The sequence below is a fragment of the Streptopelia decaocto genome, assembly GCF_964273445.1.
Source record: "Streptopelia decaocto genome assembly, chromosome: 17".
In the NCBI taxonomy this organism is placed as follows: Eukaryota; Metazoa; Chordata; class Aves; order Columbiformes; family Columbidae; genus Streptopelia; species Streptopelia decaocto.
The window spans coordinates 2882830-2901633 of record NC_138672.1 but is presented as its reverse complement, the minus strand read 5'-3'; the positions used below and the strand labels follow the sequence as shown (position 1 = coordinate 2901633).

General features: G+C 51.9%; 1 protein-coding gene across 5 annotated transcripts in view; it reads right to left on the bottom strand.

The window, feature by feature from the left end:
* Nucleotides 1–11247: 11247 nt before the first annotated feature.
* The window catches only part of PNPLA7 (patatin like domain 7, lysophospholipase), a 122389-nt gene continuing 114832 nt past the window's right edge, over nt 11248–18804 (bottom strand). For all 5 annotated transcript variants that reach the window (XM_082067692.1, XM_082067688.1, XM_082067689.1 and 2 more), the window contains exons 34-36: nt 15218–15302; nt 12490–12593; nt 11248–11441 (exon numbers count right to left, since the gene is read on the bottom strand). In XM_082067692.1, coding sequence (XP_081923818.1) covers nt 11373–11441; nt 12490–12593; nt 15218–15302 — 258 coding nt within the window. In that variant the 3' untranslated portion in view covers nt 11248–11372. The remainder of the gene's footprint in view (nt 11442–12489; nt 12594–15217; nt 15303–18804) is intronic.

Here is an 18804-nt window from a genome sequence, read left to right as displayed (position 1 = left end):
CAAATAGCCAAACCAAAGACTGCAAATTCACCAAACTGAGATGGTTCACTTAAGTGCTCAGGAACTCAGAGATGAAACAGTTTAATTACTTAATTGTAATATGTAATCACTGTGTGTAACATTGCCTCAGTGTCTGAGAGCTTCAAGGTGACAAGTGAGAAGGGTTTGAGGTTATTAGAGACCATGAAGTCTGAGGTCCCTCCTGGGCAAACTGATAGAAACTGTAAGAAAGAATATGATTAGTGCATACTTGGATACATCCGCAATACCAGGACCAAAATAAAGGTGGTTTTCCTTGGATAAAGGAATGCTTCATGAATCTGTTACAGTTCTTTAGAGGAACCGATAAGCATGTGCTACAGCCTGCCTGGATTCCCAAAAGATCTGTTGAGGCAGTTTCTTACAGAAACACAGCTACTGTGGGATTAGCAGAAAAGGCTTGAAATAGATAAATAAGTGGTTAAAGGATTTTTGAAGAGTAGTTATCAATAGGCAGGGTCCTGAAGGGAGGGACCTGTGCTGGGCTCTGCTCACTTCAGAGTATTCAGAAAGAATCTTGAAAAGGAATTGAAAAAAAGAGGTGACAAAGCTTGCTGACGATGCTGAGGTACCAGGGTCATAAATACATGAGACGCAGTAAAGAATCATACAAGGACCTCATGGTAGTAACTAGGTAATAAAGTGGCTCGGGCCATCCAGAGCAGATAATAACAAAGACAGGCACACAGGAGGAAAACGACCATCCGTGGGCTCTGCGGATAACACAGTTGGTTCTTTAGTTACTGGGAAGGGCACAATAACAGGTTAACAGTGCCAAGGGAGGTGTGGGACCCTCCCTGGGGACACTTCCCAGGGTTGTGCATCACTGAGCATCACATGCTGAGGCCGCAGAAGTGGTACGGGAGGACTGGCTCAGGTATGGATGGTTTTAGCCCCCTGCCCTCTGCTCCTGTTGATCTGCACAAGACAAGCAGCCCGGGCGCGGTGGTGACGGACGGACAAAGCACCGGGCGGAAAAGATGACAAACTGACGTGTCCACCATCCATAAACACAGTGTCCTAATTAATCCCTTCTGACAAGTCACTACGTACCTGAGAGATGGTGACATTATAAATCCAAGGCGGTGGGCGAGCTGTCGGGTTTAACCTGCGTAACACTGTTTGGAAAGAGCTTGAGGACAACACTTATGGCCAACTGCACTGGGAAGCTTAAGGTCCCCAGGTACCACGAGGTCACTCAAATATCATCTACGCACCTTCCCGCTTGGCCATTTTAGTCACTTCAAGATGTTACTGTTGAATTAATTGATTGGAAACTTCACTCTAATGAGGCACTGTAAGAAAATAAGTTCCCTAACACTGGCATAATTAAAATTAGGCAATATATCACAGAAGCAATATCAATAGCTAACAAGTTGGAGTTAGCCAAGAATTATGGCTTTGCTTTGAGCAGATTCATTTGGACAGAGCTGTTCTTAAATGGCCAAGCATTTGACATCAGAAAATAAGAGCTTGTTCAAATGCAGTCCCAAAGAAGCCGGGTGAACGGCTGTTCTGAACCAGCTGGGACTGGAGCACTCAGACCCAATGTTAGGCCAGCTCAGCCCCAGCTATTTTTAGTAAAAGGCTTAATCAGAAATTATCAGAGATGGATACAGCCTCGCAGCCTCGCTTTCTGTTACATGACGTACCAGCCCCGATGTGCTAATGGGTGCAGTGTTGGTCGGAGGGGAATTCGGACCCCTTAGACCCCGATCACGGGTTACCTGTGCTCAAAGACTGAACCCTCTCCTCCACCCTCCTAAGTCACTGCACTTTCCCAAATCTTCTCATTTTGCCCGCATTATGAAGAAGCCAAATATTTTATATCATCTCTCTGTTGCTGCACAAGCTGCATTCCTAACAGGGCAAGCCAGAGGCGGCCCGGCTCCAAACTGGAGATCTGGAAGAGAGGATCTGTGCTTAGCTGGGCTGGACTTAGCAGCTTTTAGAAGCGGGGAGGACAAGTTCCACCTTCGCACCGTCGCGCACCAGCCCCCCTGGCCGGGCAACCCTTCCCCTGCTCCGCAGCGCCGCACGGCCCTTGTGGGAGGCACCACGCTCCTTAAAGAAAATGATGTTGCTGGCCTTTTCATTATGTTGCCCAGCAAATGTTCCCATGAAATATGGGCCTAATTATCTACCCACATTCAGATTACTCTAAGATGCAATTTTCTTCCACTCTGTGGAGCTTGCTTTCCTTCTGATTGAAATACGCTCAATTAGCTGTTACTCTGCTGGCTGAAAGCTTGAGCTGCCTTCCCAAGGCTGCTCCGTCCAGGTCTCGCTGGCATTACAACATCCAGGTGACACAAGCTCATATGCAAAGAGGTCTCACCACCCAGCCATGCCTGTTATTAGATTTGTATTGCAAAGCCCGGTCAAGACTGAGGGCTCAAAACATGAATTATTGGGCAAACCTGCCTCAAAACGTGGCCCCAGAAGGCTCAGATCATTTTCTAAATGCAAGCTGTGCCTCGTGCCAGGGTGATTGGAGCCAGGCAGACTCTGTCCCGTGCATACCCTTGTTAATGTGCATACGCACCGATTCATAAAGTAATAACAGTAATAATAACGATCATAATAATACCGTGCAGACGTGCCAGAGAGGACAGGAGCATATCCAACCCCACCAACCGCGTAGAGCCATCCTTTTCTTAAAATTATACAGCAGGTTGAAAAGCAAAAGAGCCCTGACAGTGACACGAGCAGGTTATGGCAGGAGGGAGGATTTGAGCAGGACGGTGGCATCATTTTGCTCCTCTTGGCTAAAATAGTGGCATCAAATCGACATAAGCCAGTCCCCCAAAATAAGCTACAATAAATAAAACTAGGAGATATAATAAAGGAAACAACGTGGATATTTCATACAGGGAAAAGATTGCTTAACTTCTCCATGGAAATGTGGAAGCGCTGGTGTGAAGTGTCCCTGGAGGGCTCCTGTGCTGCTGCCTGCTCGGACCACACTGTCACCAACACTTGGGAACTTTGCTTGGGCAGGTTGTGACGCTTGCTGCGCCATGATCCCCCTCCCCATGGTGATACGTTCCCACACCCTCTTGGTGAAGGAAAACTGATTTTGCCCCTACCAGAGACAGGTTTTACTCCCGGGGTCCCCAGCACCAGCCGTGGAACTGCGGAGCTGCAGGACTTTGCCCTACAATGGAGGTTCCTCAAGGTCGGGATTCCCGAAACAGCTCCAGGAACCGATGTGGTGGTAATTGATTGCTCAATGATTCAGTGATTACTCAGTTTTTGCTCCATCCACATCTCAGTATTTCATTGTTTGGCAAAATAACAGCCTGACTTTGTCCTGACATTGGCACCACGCAGCAGAAGAAAAGTTGAAGTGGCTCTTATGTTTAAGGTGGAAGAGAGAGCGTTGCTGCTGGGGGAGAGCTGTGTGACCATCCCCTACAAACACCTCACTCCTGAAGCTCCTCTCCAGCCCTGCCCCACACCGTGTCCAACCCCCGCCACATCTAAAGGTGCTGGGCACAGAAATGAAGCCGTTTCCAGCTCTCTCACACATTTACCAGCACTGGTGGCAAAAGGGCTCAGGCAGAGCTGGGAACGCTCCGTTCAGCCCCGGGTACGGCAGGGCCGGCTCCCTCCAACATGGTTCTTCTCCCCATCACAACAGTCGCGTGTGGGCACTGATCCTGCGCTGTGTGAGGCCAAGGAGCAAAGCGGGTGAAAAAGTACAGGGAGGATGAGCCAGAGCGGGGCCGGAGGCTGAGCAGGGGAGCATTGGGCCTTTCCCTCGCGGTGGGCAGAAGGAAACTCTGCGGTGGTCGGAGCTGAAAGGGAGGCGGGGAGGAGCGGAGCGCCGGGCTCCGCCGGGTCGTGGGCACCGCAGGTATCGCAGCTCCTGTCCCCGGACTCAGCTGCACACCTGAGTCCGTGCGAGCGACAAGGAGCAAATGTGGGCAGCGAGGGGAGGCTCACGCGGGGCTGCACACACATTTACAGCCGTCAGCAGCTCTTGGCCATGGTGAGGGTGTAGAAAAAGCAATGCCATCTGCTTCAGCTGGGGCATCATGCAAAGGTGCAGCAGTAAAGAGCCTCTAGCATAGACCCTGCTGGCAAGGACAAATCCACAGCTGCAAATAAAGTAGCCCAGGGCACAGGAAAGGAACAGCCTGGGGTAGGATGGGGTTATCCGCTCTGCTGTCCCTGCCCCTGACGTTTCCAAGCTGTGCAGGCAGATTGGCGCTGAGTGAGATTCGGCGAGGAGCTCGGGATGGGCAGCAGCTCAATCTGTCCCCGTTCTGCAGGAAAGGACCTGGATGCTGCTGCAAATCTTCAGCTGAAGCGGAGCCAGCAGCGCTGTGCTCGTGCGGGGTGGGTGAACGTCACAGCGTGAGGAGCACACGAAACGCGCTGCTGTGCGCAGGCTGCGCTGGCTGGTGCAGCAGCTGCAGGGCCGGCTGAGCCCCGGCTGGGGCACTCTGGGGAGATTTGGGTGGGTGGAGGGCTCAGAGGGAGCACCAGCAGGGCTCGGATGGTGCAGAAATCCAGCCACACGCTCCAGTTATTATAAGGCTGAAGGCAGGACAGGATAAGAAGCAAAGGGGTTAAATGGTGGTGGGGAAATTCAGGCTGGATGTGAAGAAAACCTGTTCAAAGACAGCAAAGCGGTGGAACAGGCTGCCAGGGAGAGCAGAGATGCTTTGGCTTCCACAACGTGTTATAGAGTCACGGAACCATAGGGCCCCATTCACTTGTACGGCTTGTTCTCTTTGTCACTTGTGGAACCAGCAGCTTCACAAACTTCACAGAGATGGGGACAAGTATGAGGAAAATTGAAGAGGGGAAAAAACCCCAAACACGTCTAGAGTGGGAAATCAGCCGCTCTTTGAGTAGAGCAAAAAAGCGAATATTGCAGTCAAGAAAATATAACTTGGGCTGAAATTCCACCCTCTAAGTCAGTGGCCTGAAAACAGCAATTGGAAGCAAAATGACAATATATATGACGAGGAAGAAAGGAATATCTACTAATCAACATGTGGCAATCGCCACAACAAACTAAAAGCAGAGATATTGATAGAGGAGGGTGAACGAGCAAAGGAAAATCAATGTCTGGCAAAGCCAGAGTGAGAAGTTGTTCACTAAATATATTAGAACCAAAAGGAGCGTTAATGATGTTGTAGGTTCGTTACATAGACTTAGAGATTTTGGTCAGGAGTAACCTGGGGTGTGTGACATTCTGGTTGAAAAATGGAGAGGACACAGAGGATTCAATTAATATAGAATTCAAGGATTAAAAATATATCCATCAGTGCGGGGTAATGGAAAATGTCTTGTCAAATGAGCCTCATTTCACCCTTTGAGAAAATTATGGGTTTGTAGATAAAGGTTACCATGTAGCCATTATTTGCTTAGCTTTTGGCAACGTGTTTGGCTTAATATCATATGACACCCTAATTACAAATTTAGTACCATACAATCTCAATAAAGCCCCTATTGAATGGATGGAGAGCTGAAAACCCATCTCCAAAACAAGGAGCCGTCAGTGAACAGGGATGATTTAGAGGGATTCTGCAGAGCTGGTCCCAGCCCGACACTAATCAATGTTTTCATCATTGATTGAGAAATGAGCACAAAACACAGCTGATGAATTATCCAGCTGCTGGAAGGAGGAGGACTGGCAATGAATAATTATGACAGAGAAGTTACACAGAGCAACTGGGATCTTTTCTATGCACAAACCCATTTTCACTTGGCGGTGTTAAAATAGGAAAGCTTTCAAACAGGAGCGAGGGAAATGTTTCATCCAAAAAAGATGGGATGCAAAAAATCTGGGTATCATCGAGGGAAAGTCAGTCAGAGGCGGCTTTTGCAGCAGCACAGCGCTGGCCCCAGGGGCGGGAATGGGAGACAGGATGAGAAATGGGCTGAGGTTGCCGCAGGGGACGTTGAGTTGTCCCCCTGCTCTTGGCACTCAAATGAAAGGACTCTCTTCCCCAAGGGAGAAACAAGTGGCTTTGCTGAGTTCTTGCATCAGGCTTCCCCACCCCCCATTATTTTCTGCCACTACTTGCTAATACATTGATAAGAAGGGGCAGCTGGGGAGGTTTTCTGGGGAGGCAGAGGGGACATCCAAGGCTCACAGGAGGGTCTGTGCAAGGAGCAGGAGCCCGGCTGCAAGTTACCTCGCAATGCTGTATTTACACCATCAGCAGAGTGGCATTTTTGGGGGCGGATTCTGGACCTACAGCCCCAAGGGGCTTTTCCATCACCTGCTCCTAAATCACCCACATCCCCAGCAGCCCCAGGGCCCCAGAATCGGGGCATCTCACAGCAAAGCGAGTCCGCAGCCCTTCACAGCTGCCGGGGAAGCGCTCGGCTCTGCTGGTATTTTTAGCTCCGTCGCTCGAGTTCACGACGTGACCCAGTTTGGCAACGTGAAGCTCTGGCCCCGCTGGGTCCCAGCTCGGCCTGGGGGGAGGACACGGGTGGCCCCGGCTCACGGGGCTTTGCCTCCCTGCGGATCAGCACAGCGCACCGGGGACATCTGGGGAGGAGGAGGAGGGTCCCGCGGGAGCCAGGGCTGGGACACGTGTGTCCCCGGGCGGGCGCCGCTCTGCGGGACGTGACGGCCTCTCGCTTGGGGCTCTGCGCTTCACTTTGTTCTTGCCTCGTGCAAAATCAGCAGCTCCCAGGGCAGCGGTTCCACTGGGAGGAACAGGAGTGGAAGCCGCTTCTCCTGCCACGCGTTTCACACTGAGAAACGGCCACAGTGCTCCACCAGCTCCATGGATGTGGCAGCTCTTGGGCGCTTAGGAAATCCCTTTCCTGACACTTGGGGGGTACTGGGCGGTTCATCGCTCACAGAAGAGCAGCCCAGAAAGAGGCAGGCGCACCCCAACAAACCCCGCAAGGCTCAGCTCTCCCCTCTGCTTCCAGGGGCCAAAATCTCCGTCTCCACCAGGTACGAGTCCCAGCGGGAGCCATAGAGGTGGCAGCAGCCCAGGCACTGACCCCGAGCCAGCACAACCTGCTCCTCGCCGGCTCTTTCCCACCTCATTACCCCTGAAATCCCAGGGGTGACCACTTTGCCAGTCCCGCTCTAAAAGCTTGTCCGATCGTTGCTGCTTTGAAAGCTTTCTATTTCCAGCCAGGAGGCAAGCAGAGGGAGGGATTCCACAGACACCGGGTGACTTAGAGCTGTGGCTGAGCCACAGGGCAGCAGTTCCGGGACATCCCCAGCCGGGCTGGCACCCCCGGCTCCACAGAGGGGAGAGAACTCACCCGCCAGCCCCTTCCAGCTAATTCAGCACCTGACTGGGGAGGGGGACAGCAGCAAGAGCCCGGTCACGCTGGGGGAGCAGACCCACACCAGCGGGAGAGGGGAAAGGCCCGAGATGGGACTCATGATGAAGCCAAGGACGACAGAGCCGGCACACACGTCCTTCCCGCCACATCCACCTGCGCAACAGCCAACGCGCGGCACAGCCGGGGAGTTCTCACTCAAAACAACCCTTCTGGCAATGGCAGCGACTGCCTGAAAACTGGCACCAAGTGCCTCTGCCCCGGGGCAGCCACCAACCACGGGGAGGAGAAAGGGGTTTGCAAGTCAGCGGTAAAAACATGGATGCACATGCACCTGAGATGCAGTAAAAGAGTCACATTGGTTGCAAGTGAAGCCCCAGGCACAGGCAGTGCTGAAAAGCAGCCGCTGTGCCTGAGCCTGGCGGGTGCAGAGAGACCTGCAGCCAGGGCTGGGTCACACGGGGCATCTGGGGACACCTGTGACCACCACAGCCCAGGCTGGGGCTAATGGGGCATCTGGGGACACCTGTGACCACCACAGCCCAGGCTGGGTCTAATGGGGCATCTGGGGACACCTGTGACCACCACAGCCCATGCTGGGGCTATTGGGGCATCTGGGGACACCTGTGACCACCACAGCCAGTGCTGGGGCACATGGGGCACCTGGGGACACCTGTGACCAGCTGCGGTGGCCCAAGCAGCAGTGACGTGCTCAGGCACAGTGCAGAGCTCACCCCATCCTGCCCAGGTCAGGGCTGCTCAAGCGAGGCACCAGCCGTACTTGACATATTCCCCCGGGGCTGTGCATCACATCCAATGTACCATCTTCGAGGAAAAAATGTGTCATTTATGGTACGTTAAAAATTAATGTGCATTCGGTGTTCTTTCTGATCCCAAATTACACACCGCATGACTGCTAGAACGTAGAGCTGTGCTCATCCCTGCGAGGACGGCATCGCTAACCCTGCCAGCCACAGGCGTTCCAAAAATAAGTGTTTCCAGCAGCATCGTTAGCGTTTGTACCTGCTGGGTACCAACTCCCGCCCGGTACGGGGCTGTCCCGGGCCGGCCGGGGCTCAGCGCTGCACAGGACCGGACCAAAACATCACTCCTGGCAGATAAACCTCTGCATGTCCAGAGCTGGGGGCTCGGCTGCTTTATCATGGGAAGCTCATTCCTGTCCATACCCCCCAATGCAATGAGGATTAATTAAGAGCCGTCCCTGCTGGTGTTGGGCACGGCAGAGAGCAGTGACAGCGGCGCTGCCAGTTACCTGTGAAAATGCCACATTTGCACTAACGTTCAGGCCCCATCCCAGCGCTCGGAATGCTGCTCAGGGCCGGTCCTGCCACATGCACGGCGTCTCCGGAACAACCCCGACACACAGTTCAATAGCTTTGTGGTATATTCACTTCTAAACCCAGGATTAACATCACACAATCCCAGAATGTCAGGGGTTGAAGGGCCCTGGAAAGCTCATCCAGTCCAATCCCCCCATGGAGCAGGAACACCCAGATGAGGTTACACAGGAAGGTGTCCAGGCGGGTTGGAATGTCTGCACAGAAGGAGACTCCACAACCTCCCTGGGCAGCCTGGGCCAGGCTCTGCCACCCTCACCGGGAACAAGTTGCTTCTCAAATTTAGGTGGAACCTCCTGTGTTCCAGTTTGAATCCATTACCCCTTGTCCTGTCACTGGTTGTCAACAGAAGAGCCTGGCTCCATCCTCCTGACACTCCCCCTTTCCATATTGATCCCCATGAATGAGTCCCCCCTCAGTCTCCTCTTGTCCAGCTCCAGAGCCCCAGCTCCCTCAGCCTTTCCTCACACGGGAGATGCTCCACTCCATCATCATTGTGGCTCTAAGGCTAAACCCTTTTTTGCTTTTGCTAGTGCCACGGTTTCCCCTCAAAGCCTTGATTTTGGGAAGGGAAGGGGGTTTGGTGGAGCTGACTGGCCCGGCATGGACATCACCAGCATTTCCCCACGTTCGCACCAGCGCCCGCAGCAGCTGCCGCCCGTCCCCGTTTCCCACGGCAGCTCCGGCGTGGGACGCGGGTGCAGGTGTCCTGCCAGCCCCTTTCAGCACCGTTTATACCAAACTCCAAACTAAGGCCATTGGGAAAAAGCGGCTCAGACCCTCTGTGACCCAAGGGGGATGGGGACAGGAGCGCAGACATGAACCCCACCGGACCCGATGGGAGCAGAACCAACCGTCAGCTGGGAAGGGACCATTAATGGGAGTCTGTGCCCTGGCGCCAGCAAAAGCTACATCACAAAATCACGTTCATCAACTAAACAACATCTTAATAACCGCAATGCCTCCTGCTCCGGGAAGCCACCGTCCCACGGCCAAACCTCGCGTCCCACGGCCACATCTCGGCAGGGCTCTCAGCGCCATCCAGCCTCGCGGAGGGGAAAATATTTGCTGTATTTCTCATTTGCTGATTTTATTACCGGCTCTTACTCACGGCAACAGTAAATTAAACCCAGAGATGCAGTAAAGCCCCCGCATCTTGACAGCTTAAACACAGTCCTCAGGCAGCCCGCAAGGAAAATCACACATTGGAGGAGGTCAGGGGAGCACGAGTAAATAAGATGAGATTAGTTTTGGAACAACACGCAGCGAGAATGACGTCTGCAGGGGGGAGCATCGCGGTCCTGCCCCAGCCCGGCGTCCCTGCCCGCACAGCGAAGCCTGGAGGGGCTGCTCCAACACAACCAGCTCCGCACCGGGTCAGGAACCCAAGAAACCGCAGCAGGAACCATCGCAAAGAGCCGAGCACGAGATCCCAGCTCCCCGTGCCCCGACGAGGCTTCCCGGAGGTGTGGGGCTGGTGCTTCCAGTGCTACGTGGACAACAGTGTCTGGTTCTTCTTCCCAAACCCCACTGGGCTGTCACTAAGAGCTGAACAGCTCATGAGGACGTGTTAATGAAGCAACTAATTAAGTTCATGACTTGCACCGAGACATGTGCAGTAGGTCAGCCCCGAGGCGCTGTCCCACGGGCAGGACAGCGGCCCAGGCCAGGCCAGGCAGACTCGGGCTCTCCAAACCGCCCGTCTCCTGCTCCATTGCCAGCAAAACAGCAACGGGACCGTCAGGGTAGAGCCTGGAGCCCAACGGGTGATGCAGCACCGGCCCCGTGGGACAGGGCTGGTGTCCGTGTGGGCTGGGGCTGTTCCAAACCTCCAAACGCTGAATTGCACACACGGGTGCAGGATCATTGGGATGTACCTGCAAGTGCAGGATGGGGCTGAACCACCATTTCGTGTTGGAGGAACAACCTCTCTGGGTAAAGGCTGCAGGTTCATGGACATGACAGAGGAAAACGTGACACGGGGCAGGTAGAGCAGGAGAGCCTGTGGCATGAGAGGAGGTTAAATACAGGGAACAGCTCACAGTGTTTACAACCACCACGGTCCTTGGCGGTGCCACCAAGCACGTTTCTGGCCTCAAAGCTGAGCTGCTCTGCTCTGGTCACGCCTGGAGGCATCACCGCCGGCTGCTGATGCGCTTCTCAGAGGGCAGGAGAGCTCGGCAAAGGAGGCGGCATGAGGAGCATCGGCAGCGCTCTGGTCAGACAAATCCCCTCAAGGCAACAGCACCTGGAGCTGAGCAGAGTTCACATAAAGCAAGAATTATTAACAGCTCGATTATTCAGCCAAGCGGAGCTATCGGCAACGACAGATGCGAGACTAAAAGAACAAGCACCGGGGGACTTCTGAGCACGCTCAGCTCCCGTCAAACGCTGCGGCCCTGGGGAAGAGCACCGGAGGGTTCTGACAACGCACCCAGCGGCTCCTGCTGCATCAGGACCTGAAAACCACACGTTTCTTTGCAAGTCTGATACAAACAGAGGCAAGTTGGGCTCTTCATTGTTGACAACTTTCTCTTCGTAGGACCCAACACAAAGAACCACACAGACATTTCAATCCGGTAAAACAATTTTATTTCATAGGGCAAATACAGCCAAGTCATGATTCCAGAGTTATCCAACAAGTGTCAGCTCCATGATCTGTCAGGAAATCTGAAGTTACGTTTCACATTAATTGATTTCTTAGGTGCTGCTCGCCTGGTCGTCCACGTTGGGGACGTTCCTGCGCTGTCTTATCTGCACCTCTTCATCCTGAAGGATTAAAGAAGAAGCAAGCACAAAATCATTCTTCAGCATCCTCTCTGAGCTGGATAAAGTCTGCCCTGTCCCTTCCACCCTTTCTTTGTCCACCAACCATTACCCACCAGGGATCTGCCCAGCAAATCAAATCTTCCCATCATCACTCCTGCTCCTCACTCAGAGCACCGAAACCTCCTTTAGCAGCTCCCCAAGCACCTTCCCCACAGCTCACAGCTCCCACTGAGAAACTGTTTGTGTGCAGCACAACAGGCAGCTTCACCTTTCAAACCCACCGGCCGCTCCAGTAAGAAGTGAGAGCAGGAGGGAATCGACCCTTCCCAGCTTTGCTCCTCCAGCTGTGGGTCACATTGTGTCACTCTGGCCTCACAGCACAAGATTTCCTCAGGGTGGACCTGCTGTCCCGCAGAACCAAAACAACTTTGGTTGCAAGCGACCTCTGGAGGGTATAATACAATTTTCTGCTCTAAGCAGGGCTAACTCTAATGCTACATCTGGTTCTTCAAAGCATCTACTTGGTTTTCAAGTATCTGCAAGGATGGAATTTCCAGCACCTCCCTGCACAGCCCGTTGCAGTTCTCAGCCATGCGTACTGGGCAATATTTTCCTCTGTGCGGATTCTTTCAGTGCAAGTTGTGTCTGTGGCCTCTTTCTTGCCTTTTGCTGCACATCTCTGCTGCCATTGTCTCCACAACCCCCCAGCGGGCAGGTGCAGCCAGACCCTCTCTTCGCTCCCTCCGAGCAGAGACAGTGGCTCCCTCACCCGCCTCCGGAGCGAACCCCCGCGGAGCTGCAGGGCCAGGTTGTAACCATGGTTCTGCCGCACACCGCACCACGGCAAGTGACTGAGCTGAGCGCGCATCATTTAGTGTCTGTACTAGGTGAAAAGCAAACTTATTTCTGCACAGTTCTCCTCAGCAAGTCCCTTCCAGGTGCTTCTCTCCGAGTCCTTCCCGACAGCTCCACCGCACACCCACCGCACACCGTGCACACGGGACTCGGCACCGACACAGGCGCTGCCTGTTCCCAGGGCAGCTCGTACCGAGTCGGAGTTGTCTTCAGCCTGGGTCCTTACGAAATTGATATAATCATCCTTTTGGTTGTCCAGAACTTCTTCCTCGTACTCAGTCTGGTAGTCTGACTCATCTAAAGAGAGAGGAGAGCAAACACACCAATTGAACGAGCATTCAGAGGGGCAGAGAAAACTGGACGAGGAATGATCGTTGTTGATTTGAGCGCTGAGCGCTGGCCAGGGCAGGATGACTGGTGGCCAACCCCCCCAGCTCAGTGACCTGGGGCTGCTCCAACACAGACATCAGCTCTCCAGCCAGATCACAAAATAAACCATCTCCAGTATGTGATCTGGTGTCCTGGAGCTCTCCAGCATCTCCAGTGCCTGGAGCACGAGCAGCAAGATACAAACTGTCCAAGCTACTCTGGTGGGTTCTCTCTGGCCAGCCAGCAGGACACAAAGGCAGCAATGGGGAGATGCTCCCTGGTGATGCTCTTCACAGAATATTTGCCGCATCCCACCCCTCAGTCCAGACAAGGCCTGCAGAGCACCGTCAGGAACCACGTCTGTGCGCTACCAGCCAAACTGCCCTGCACACATCGTCACAGACTCACTGGGAACAGGGACATCCAGGTACAGGCTGAGCTCTTTCTGGTGCAGAGGTGATCAGAGAATCATTTTGGTTGAAAGAGACCCTCAGGATCACTGAGTCCAACCATAACCTAAATCTAACACTGCCCCATGTCCCTGAGAACCTCATGTCCATCTGTCCAACCCTCCAGGGATGGTGACTCCAGCACTGCCCTGGGCAGCCTGTTCCAATGCCCCACAGCCCTTTGGGGAAGAAATTGTTCCCCAGATCCAACCTCAACCTCCCCTGGCGCAACTTGAGGCCGTTTCCTCTCATCCTATCACTTGTTCCTTGGGAGAAGAGACCAATGCCTTCCATGCTCCAACCTCCTTTCAGGCAGTTGCAGAGAGTGAGAACGACTCCCCTCAGCTCCTGTTCTCCAGGCTGAATAACTAACTAACTATGTGTCTCACAATCTCTGGTCCACAGTGACATTGACATCCGCTCCTCTCCACAAGGGACAACCATCAGCTCTCTCAGGTATTCCAGTCGCTTTTGCGCGACATTCGGTTTTCCGCCGCTTCCATGGGTGAACTCAAGTGCGCTCCGAGCTGCCGAAGCAATAGCTGCTCTTCAGCCCACGAGTGAAGCAAGTGGCTTGTGTTTCAAATGGATTTTTGATTAAGTATTTCTTTTGGGAACAGTCAATAGCATCTGCTCCATGCTGAAGACAACAGCACAGTCTGTTCCACAGCATTTTCTTCTAGCACAATAACTACAACCAACTGCTACAACATTCGGATTAAAGACATTTTGTAATTTTAAATGTTTTTTATATTTTTTACTGTGGATCAGAGAATTATTGTTAAGTTTAGACGAAACCCACAACTGATTATCTTTAATAAAATACACGGGGAAAACTGCAAACTCATCTGAACAGCAGCAGAGAGCACAAACAACAGCTTGCAGTTTACAGCTCCAATAAAAACGACTGCCATCAAAACCTTGATTTTCCAAGCACTATTCAGCATTTAACAGGTTTTTATACAGATGCTATAAAACAAGAGAAGGGTGTCTCCTCTCACATCCTTCCCGCAGCACCTCTGGGTGCTGGAGGACTAGAGGGGGAAGGAGAACAGATGATGAGCATCATCTCCCATTGCCCAGAGTCTGTGCACCACTCATGTTCATGGCCTCACCCAGCTGAAAGGTCTTAATGGGGGCAAACGATCAGAAACTATATAACAGAGGAAGATCTGTCCCAGTACACTGGTGAAATCTCAGCAGGTCTCAGTGCCCATGCCTTAAATAACCAACCTACGTGAACCCTTCATTCTTGTTCACAATGGCTGTTTCAACCACATTTGATTAATATTTTCTTCATAAGGCATATGATGGCAATTAGCATTTCAAATTACCACAGGGACATCTCTGCAAACAGTCACAGATGGGAGGACTGCTAACTTTAGATTTCCCTCTGCAAGAACAAGAAATCAGGAGGAGGGGGAGAGACTGTTTATAAAGAGCTTTAGCACTGGTGAAGCGCTCTGAGATTTCAGGCCTGCAAAGCTCTGATTCTTTTTAAGTGGCATTTAAACAGGGAACTGCTCCGCAGGGCGCGCTTGAGGCACCAGGCCCTCGACTGCCTTCGTGTAACGATGCGGGAGTCGTTACCTGCTCCTCATTAGTTCACCGGTGCTCCCCATAACAGGAGCAAATGAAAAGCGATGGAGCCCGTGAGTCACTCCAGATCCTACTCGTGACAGCAGGGAAAAAGAAAATCCTTCAGTCAAAGCTTTAAATCAACCTCCTCCCATCTCAAAAGGGCACAGACCAACAAGCAAAGCCATCGCAAGGACGTGGGCCAGCACAAGGGGAGCGCAGGCCCGTCTGTGCAGGAGGTGCCATGTGCGTTATTTACTCAGATTAACTCGAGCAGGGATTACCCCCAGCAGGAAACCACGTCAGAAAGGGCTGGCAGCGGCGGTACCGCCACAGCACGGACATCCGACTCCCACCCGCTCGTGGAGGAGGCAGCAGGAACGTGGAGGGTCCGGCCCTGCAGAGACTCGGGATGGAGCGAGGGGACAGCCTTGAGCCACCACAGTCCCACGTGGGCTGGGACAAGAGCACCACCAGAGAAGGGACACGGGAGGAGCGAGCACCCGCTGCCCTGCCCCGACTCACCGTCTGCCACGGGCGCCTTCACGGGCTCGATCCGGGAGACGATTTCTGCCAGGTCCGTAAAAGAGGTGGTGGGAGAGGCCACGTTCTGAAACACAGCAGGCAGTTTGAGGTATGTTAGCAAACGTGCACAAAGAATCCAAACACTTTTATCACATAAAAATGATGTCTGTTCACAGAAAGCTCCAGACACATAAATCCTCCACAATTGCCCCCCTCAATTACTCATCAGTGAGTAATTCGCAGAACAGCTCTCCTGATGCAGGTCTGGTGGCAGAGACGGGATTCCCAAATGCAAAGGGACAACCTCTAATGGTGCCTTCTCCATCCATGCCTTATAAAACATACAGCAAACTACAGAAACAATCACAAAGACAGGAACTGCTGGGTCTGGACTCTGTGACAGACGAGCTCTCCATCACTGTTGTTTTGTAAAAGGGACCGGCTGGGCCAGGTACAGCCCCCAGGAGCTTTTACCTGCCCCCAGGAGAAGGAGCCCCAGGTTCCAGGTGGGGACATGGCATTGTGGTCCAGCCCTGAGCCTGCACAGCGACACTGTGGGATGCTGCAGGGACAGGTGGGCAACAGCCCAGGAACCGGGGTGACCAGGACCCCCTGGAGAACCCCGCAAGCCGTGGAGCTGGAGGTGCTGCAGCCAGCGAGAGCCTGAGGTACGTGGTCCACCCACAAGGAGAAATATTTTCAATAAACCCTTTCTATTTTCACTCTGTCTCGCCCAAGCAGTGGGCTGAGTGTTCTCTATTTTGAGAAGTTGCCTGCTCCAGTTTTTCCTCTAGAAAACCCAACTTTGGTATTGAAGAAGCATTTTGGTCTTCCCACATGCCACGCTGTGAGCAGCCCCACCTGCCTCCTCGGGGCCAGGCACAAGGTCACCAGATGGAAACCTCCACACCTTGTTTTAAAACCAGGTATTTTAATTAGCGCAATAGCACATACCCCCACAGGAGAGGACAGGGAAGAGCTGGCAGGGGACACGTTATTAGCACCAAGCTGCCAGGAAGCACTGGGACAGTCATCGTTCTGAACGCCCAGACCTGTCCACGTGCTTCCAGACAGGGCAGTTTTCTAACACAGGGGTTTTATGAGCAATTCTTTGCTCTTCTGGCAAGAGCACTGATCCTGTGAATCACACACCCTCTGTGGGGGTCACAGCAGAAGCCCATTACAGCTGCAGCAGATCGCTCTCCATTGACCTTTCCTTCGTAACTAACTTTTGATGTCATTTAGCACAGCTAAAGCAAGGTGTGAATCCAGGACAAACAGCTGGTGGGGAGCGGTAGACAGAGAACAGCCCAGAAGGAATTTAAAAATACCTGTATGAAATGAAACAGCTTAGGACACACACTTTAAAACATCCAGAAGTTGGGAAGCTCAGCAGCTCCGTTTGCCCGTTAAGGAGCTGTCAAGGGTGAGTCAGTCCTGTCTCATTTTGAACATGGACCTGAACGGTCCCAGTGAAGCGCCTGCACAAGCCTGTTCCCCAGGCCAGGAAAAAAAGCATCTACATCTTCGTTTTGTGCCGTATGACTAAGCAAGGGATTCGTGCGAGCTCTGGCCGCCCAGCACACACAGCAACGTTGGAGGCGATCACCTGTGCTCTAAAACCCAAGCCGTGCACAGAGCGTGCCGGCAGCCCGTGCCAGGCTGTCCTGGGAGCACGGAGCCGACAGGGACCCGCTTTGGACAAATTCAATGTTTAAATACCTCCTCTTGCTATTTTAAGGACAAAACCACACTCCCAGCAGTTAACACAAGGCAGAGAAGTGTCTCAGATCATTTGAATCCCACTCTAAACCTTGCTGCTTTTTTTTTTCCAAGGAGGAAAGTATTCTCTTCGGCACAATCTTTATTAAGTAAATTAGAAGAGAAAGACAGTTACCATTGTAGTCTGCAAAATTATATTTAGCTTTGACTCTGAATAACACTTCAATAGACAAAACTTCCCTGAGGAGATCCAATTAACGGCATCACATTATTCTGTGCTGGGAAGAGTAAGGGTTGCTCAAGTGAAGTTTATGTGAGGTTCCTGTTGTTTGTGTCTTCAGTATTTGCATTTTTGAGATAAGATACACAGTGACTGAACGATGAAAGCAAAGAAGTATCTAAATGATTAAATATCCGGAGTTTTTCAGTAGAAAATCAACGCTTATGACATGGAAACAGGATAATAAGAAACCATGCTCAGTTCTCTCTGATGTTGAACACTCCAGAAATAGCTGAAGAACTAAAACATATAAAGCATCAAAACCTTCGCTAATGAAAGGCAAGTTAAAAATATCGGCTGTTATCCTTGGAAGATAGCAGAGCTAAAGGACTTAAGTGATTCTAATGGACTAAGAAAACAAGAGAACCACCCCAGTGGGAGCCTGCAGGACTTGTTATTTCATAGAAATAAATCTACTGAAACAGGAGGCAGATGAAAAAAAATGTTTGTTACAGGACTCCGGAGTTTTCAGAGGAGGAGCAAAGATCTCCTGGGTGCCTGGAGCTGAGCACAAGGCTGATGGTTCCCGCTCCATCGCCCGGTTCGCCCTCCTGAACCCACTTTCATCCTCCTGGCACCTCAGCAATCAGCACTTTCTGCCTTGTTATCAAACGCAACCACAGGCTGTGCCTACAATGAGTACATGACATATTCGATCTCCAGGGCAGCTGAAGGGCCATAAAACTCAGGGTAGATTGTGATAAATGTTCAACTCGCTGCTTGATGCACAGTTGTAACAAATATCGTTATTTAACTGAAATATTAGCCTGAGTTACTGTACCCATATAATGGGCAATTTTAAAACAAGTCTTTCTTTAAATAAGCCTTTGTTACAGCAGTGAATGTGTTTGAGCTTGTTACCAGTTGGTGATAAAAGTTAGAGGATGAAATAGGACATTTAACAGTTCCTGAGACACCCACAATTTTCCCTCCCTTGACTTCTTACAACTATTAATACACAAAACCAAACACGCACCAGCTTAGAACCAGGCTGAGCACAGGGTGTCAGAGGCAGAATGGGGACCTGTCTTGTGCAGCTCAGACTAATGCACCTCCAGGTCACCTTCCCAGTAAGAAATAACAAGTTGTGGGGCTCCTCACTGGGATCACCAGTTGGTTTCCCCCAAAGCTCAGTCCCTGTCATCCCCAGTTCACCCGGTGACTCACGCCTGACTGAGCTCACCTCTCTCTGGTGACACATGGGGTCCAGCACAACCGTGGTGTCACCCAGCCCTGGTGCTGCCCTTCCTCTCCCCTTCCTCTCCCACCACTCTCTCGAGGAGCTGTAAATCCTCAATGTCACTTGTCACCTCTCTTGACTTTCCTTAGTGAGGCTCATTACAGTCATGACACATTCTGGCAATCACTTAAAATATTACTGCTCATTTCCCTACCTCTAAAAGACGATAGGGATGAATTACTGGGTAAAACATGAAACCTTTGTAGCACTTGGGTTTTAAATCAGAGGAATTCAAAGGAGGGTAAGGATAATAAGCCAATATATTACAATATTGTACCCAAGCCCTCAAAAAAGGTGATAAGTGTTTCTTAAAAACAACTGAAACTTCCCTGCCAAGAAATTCAG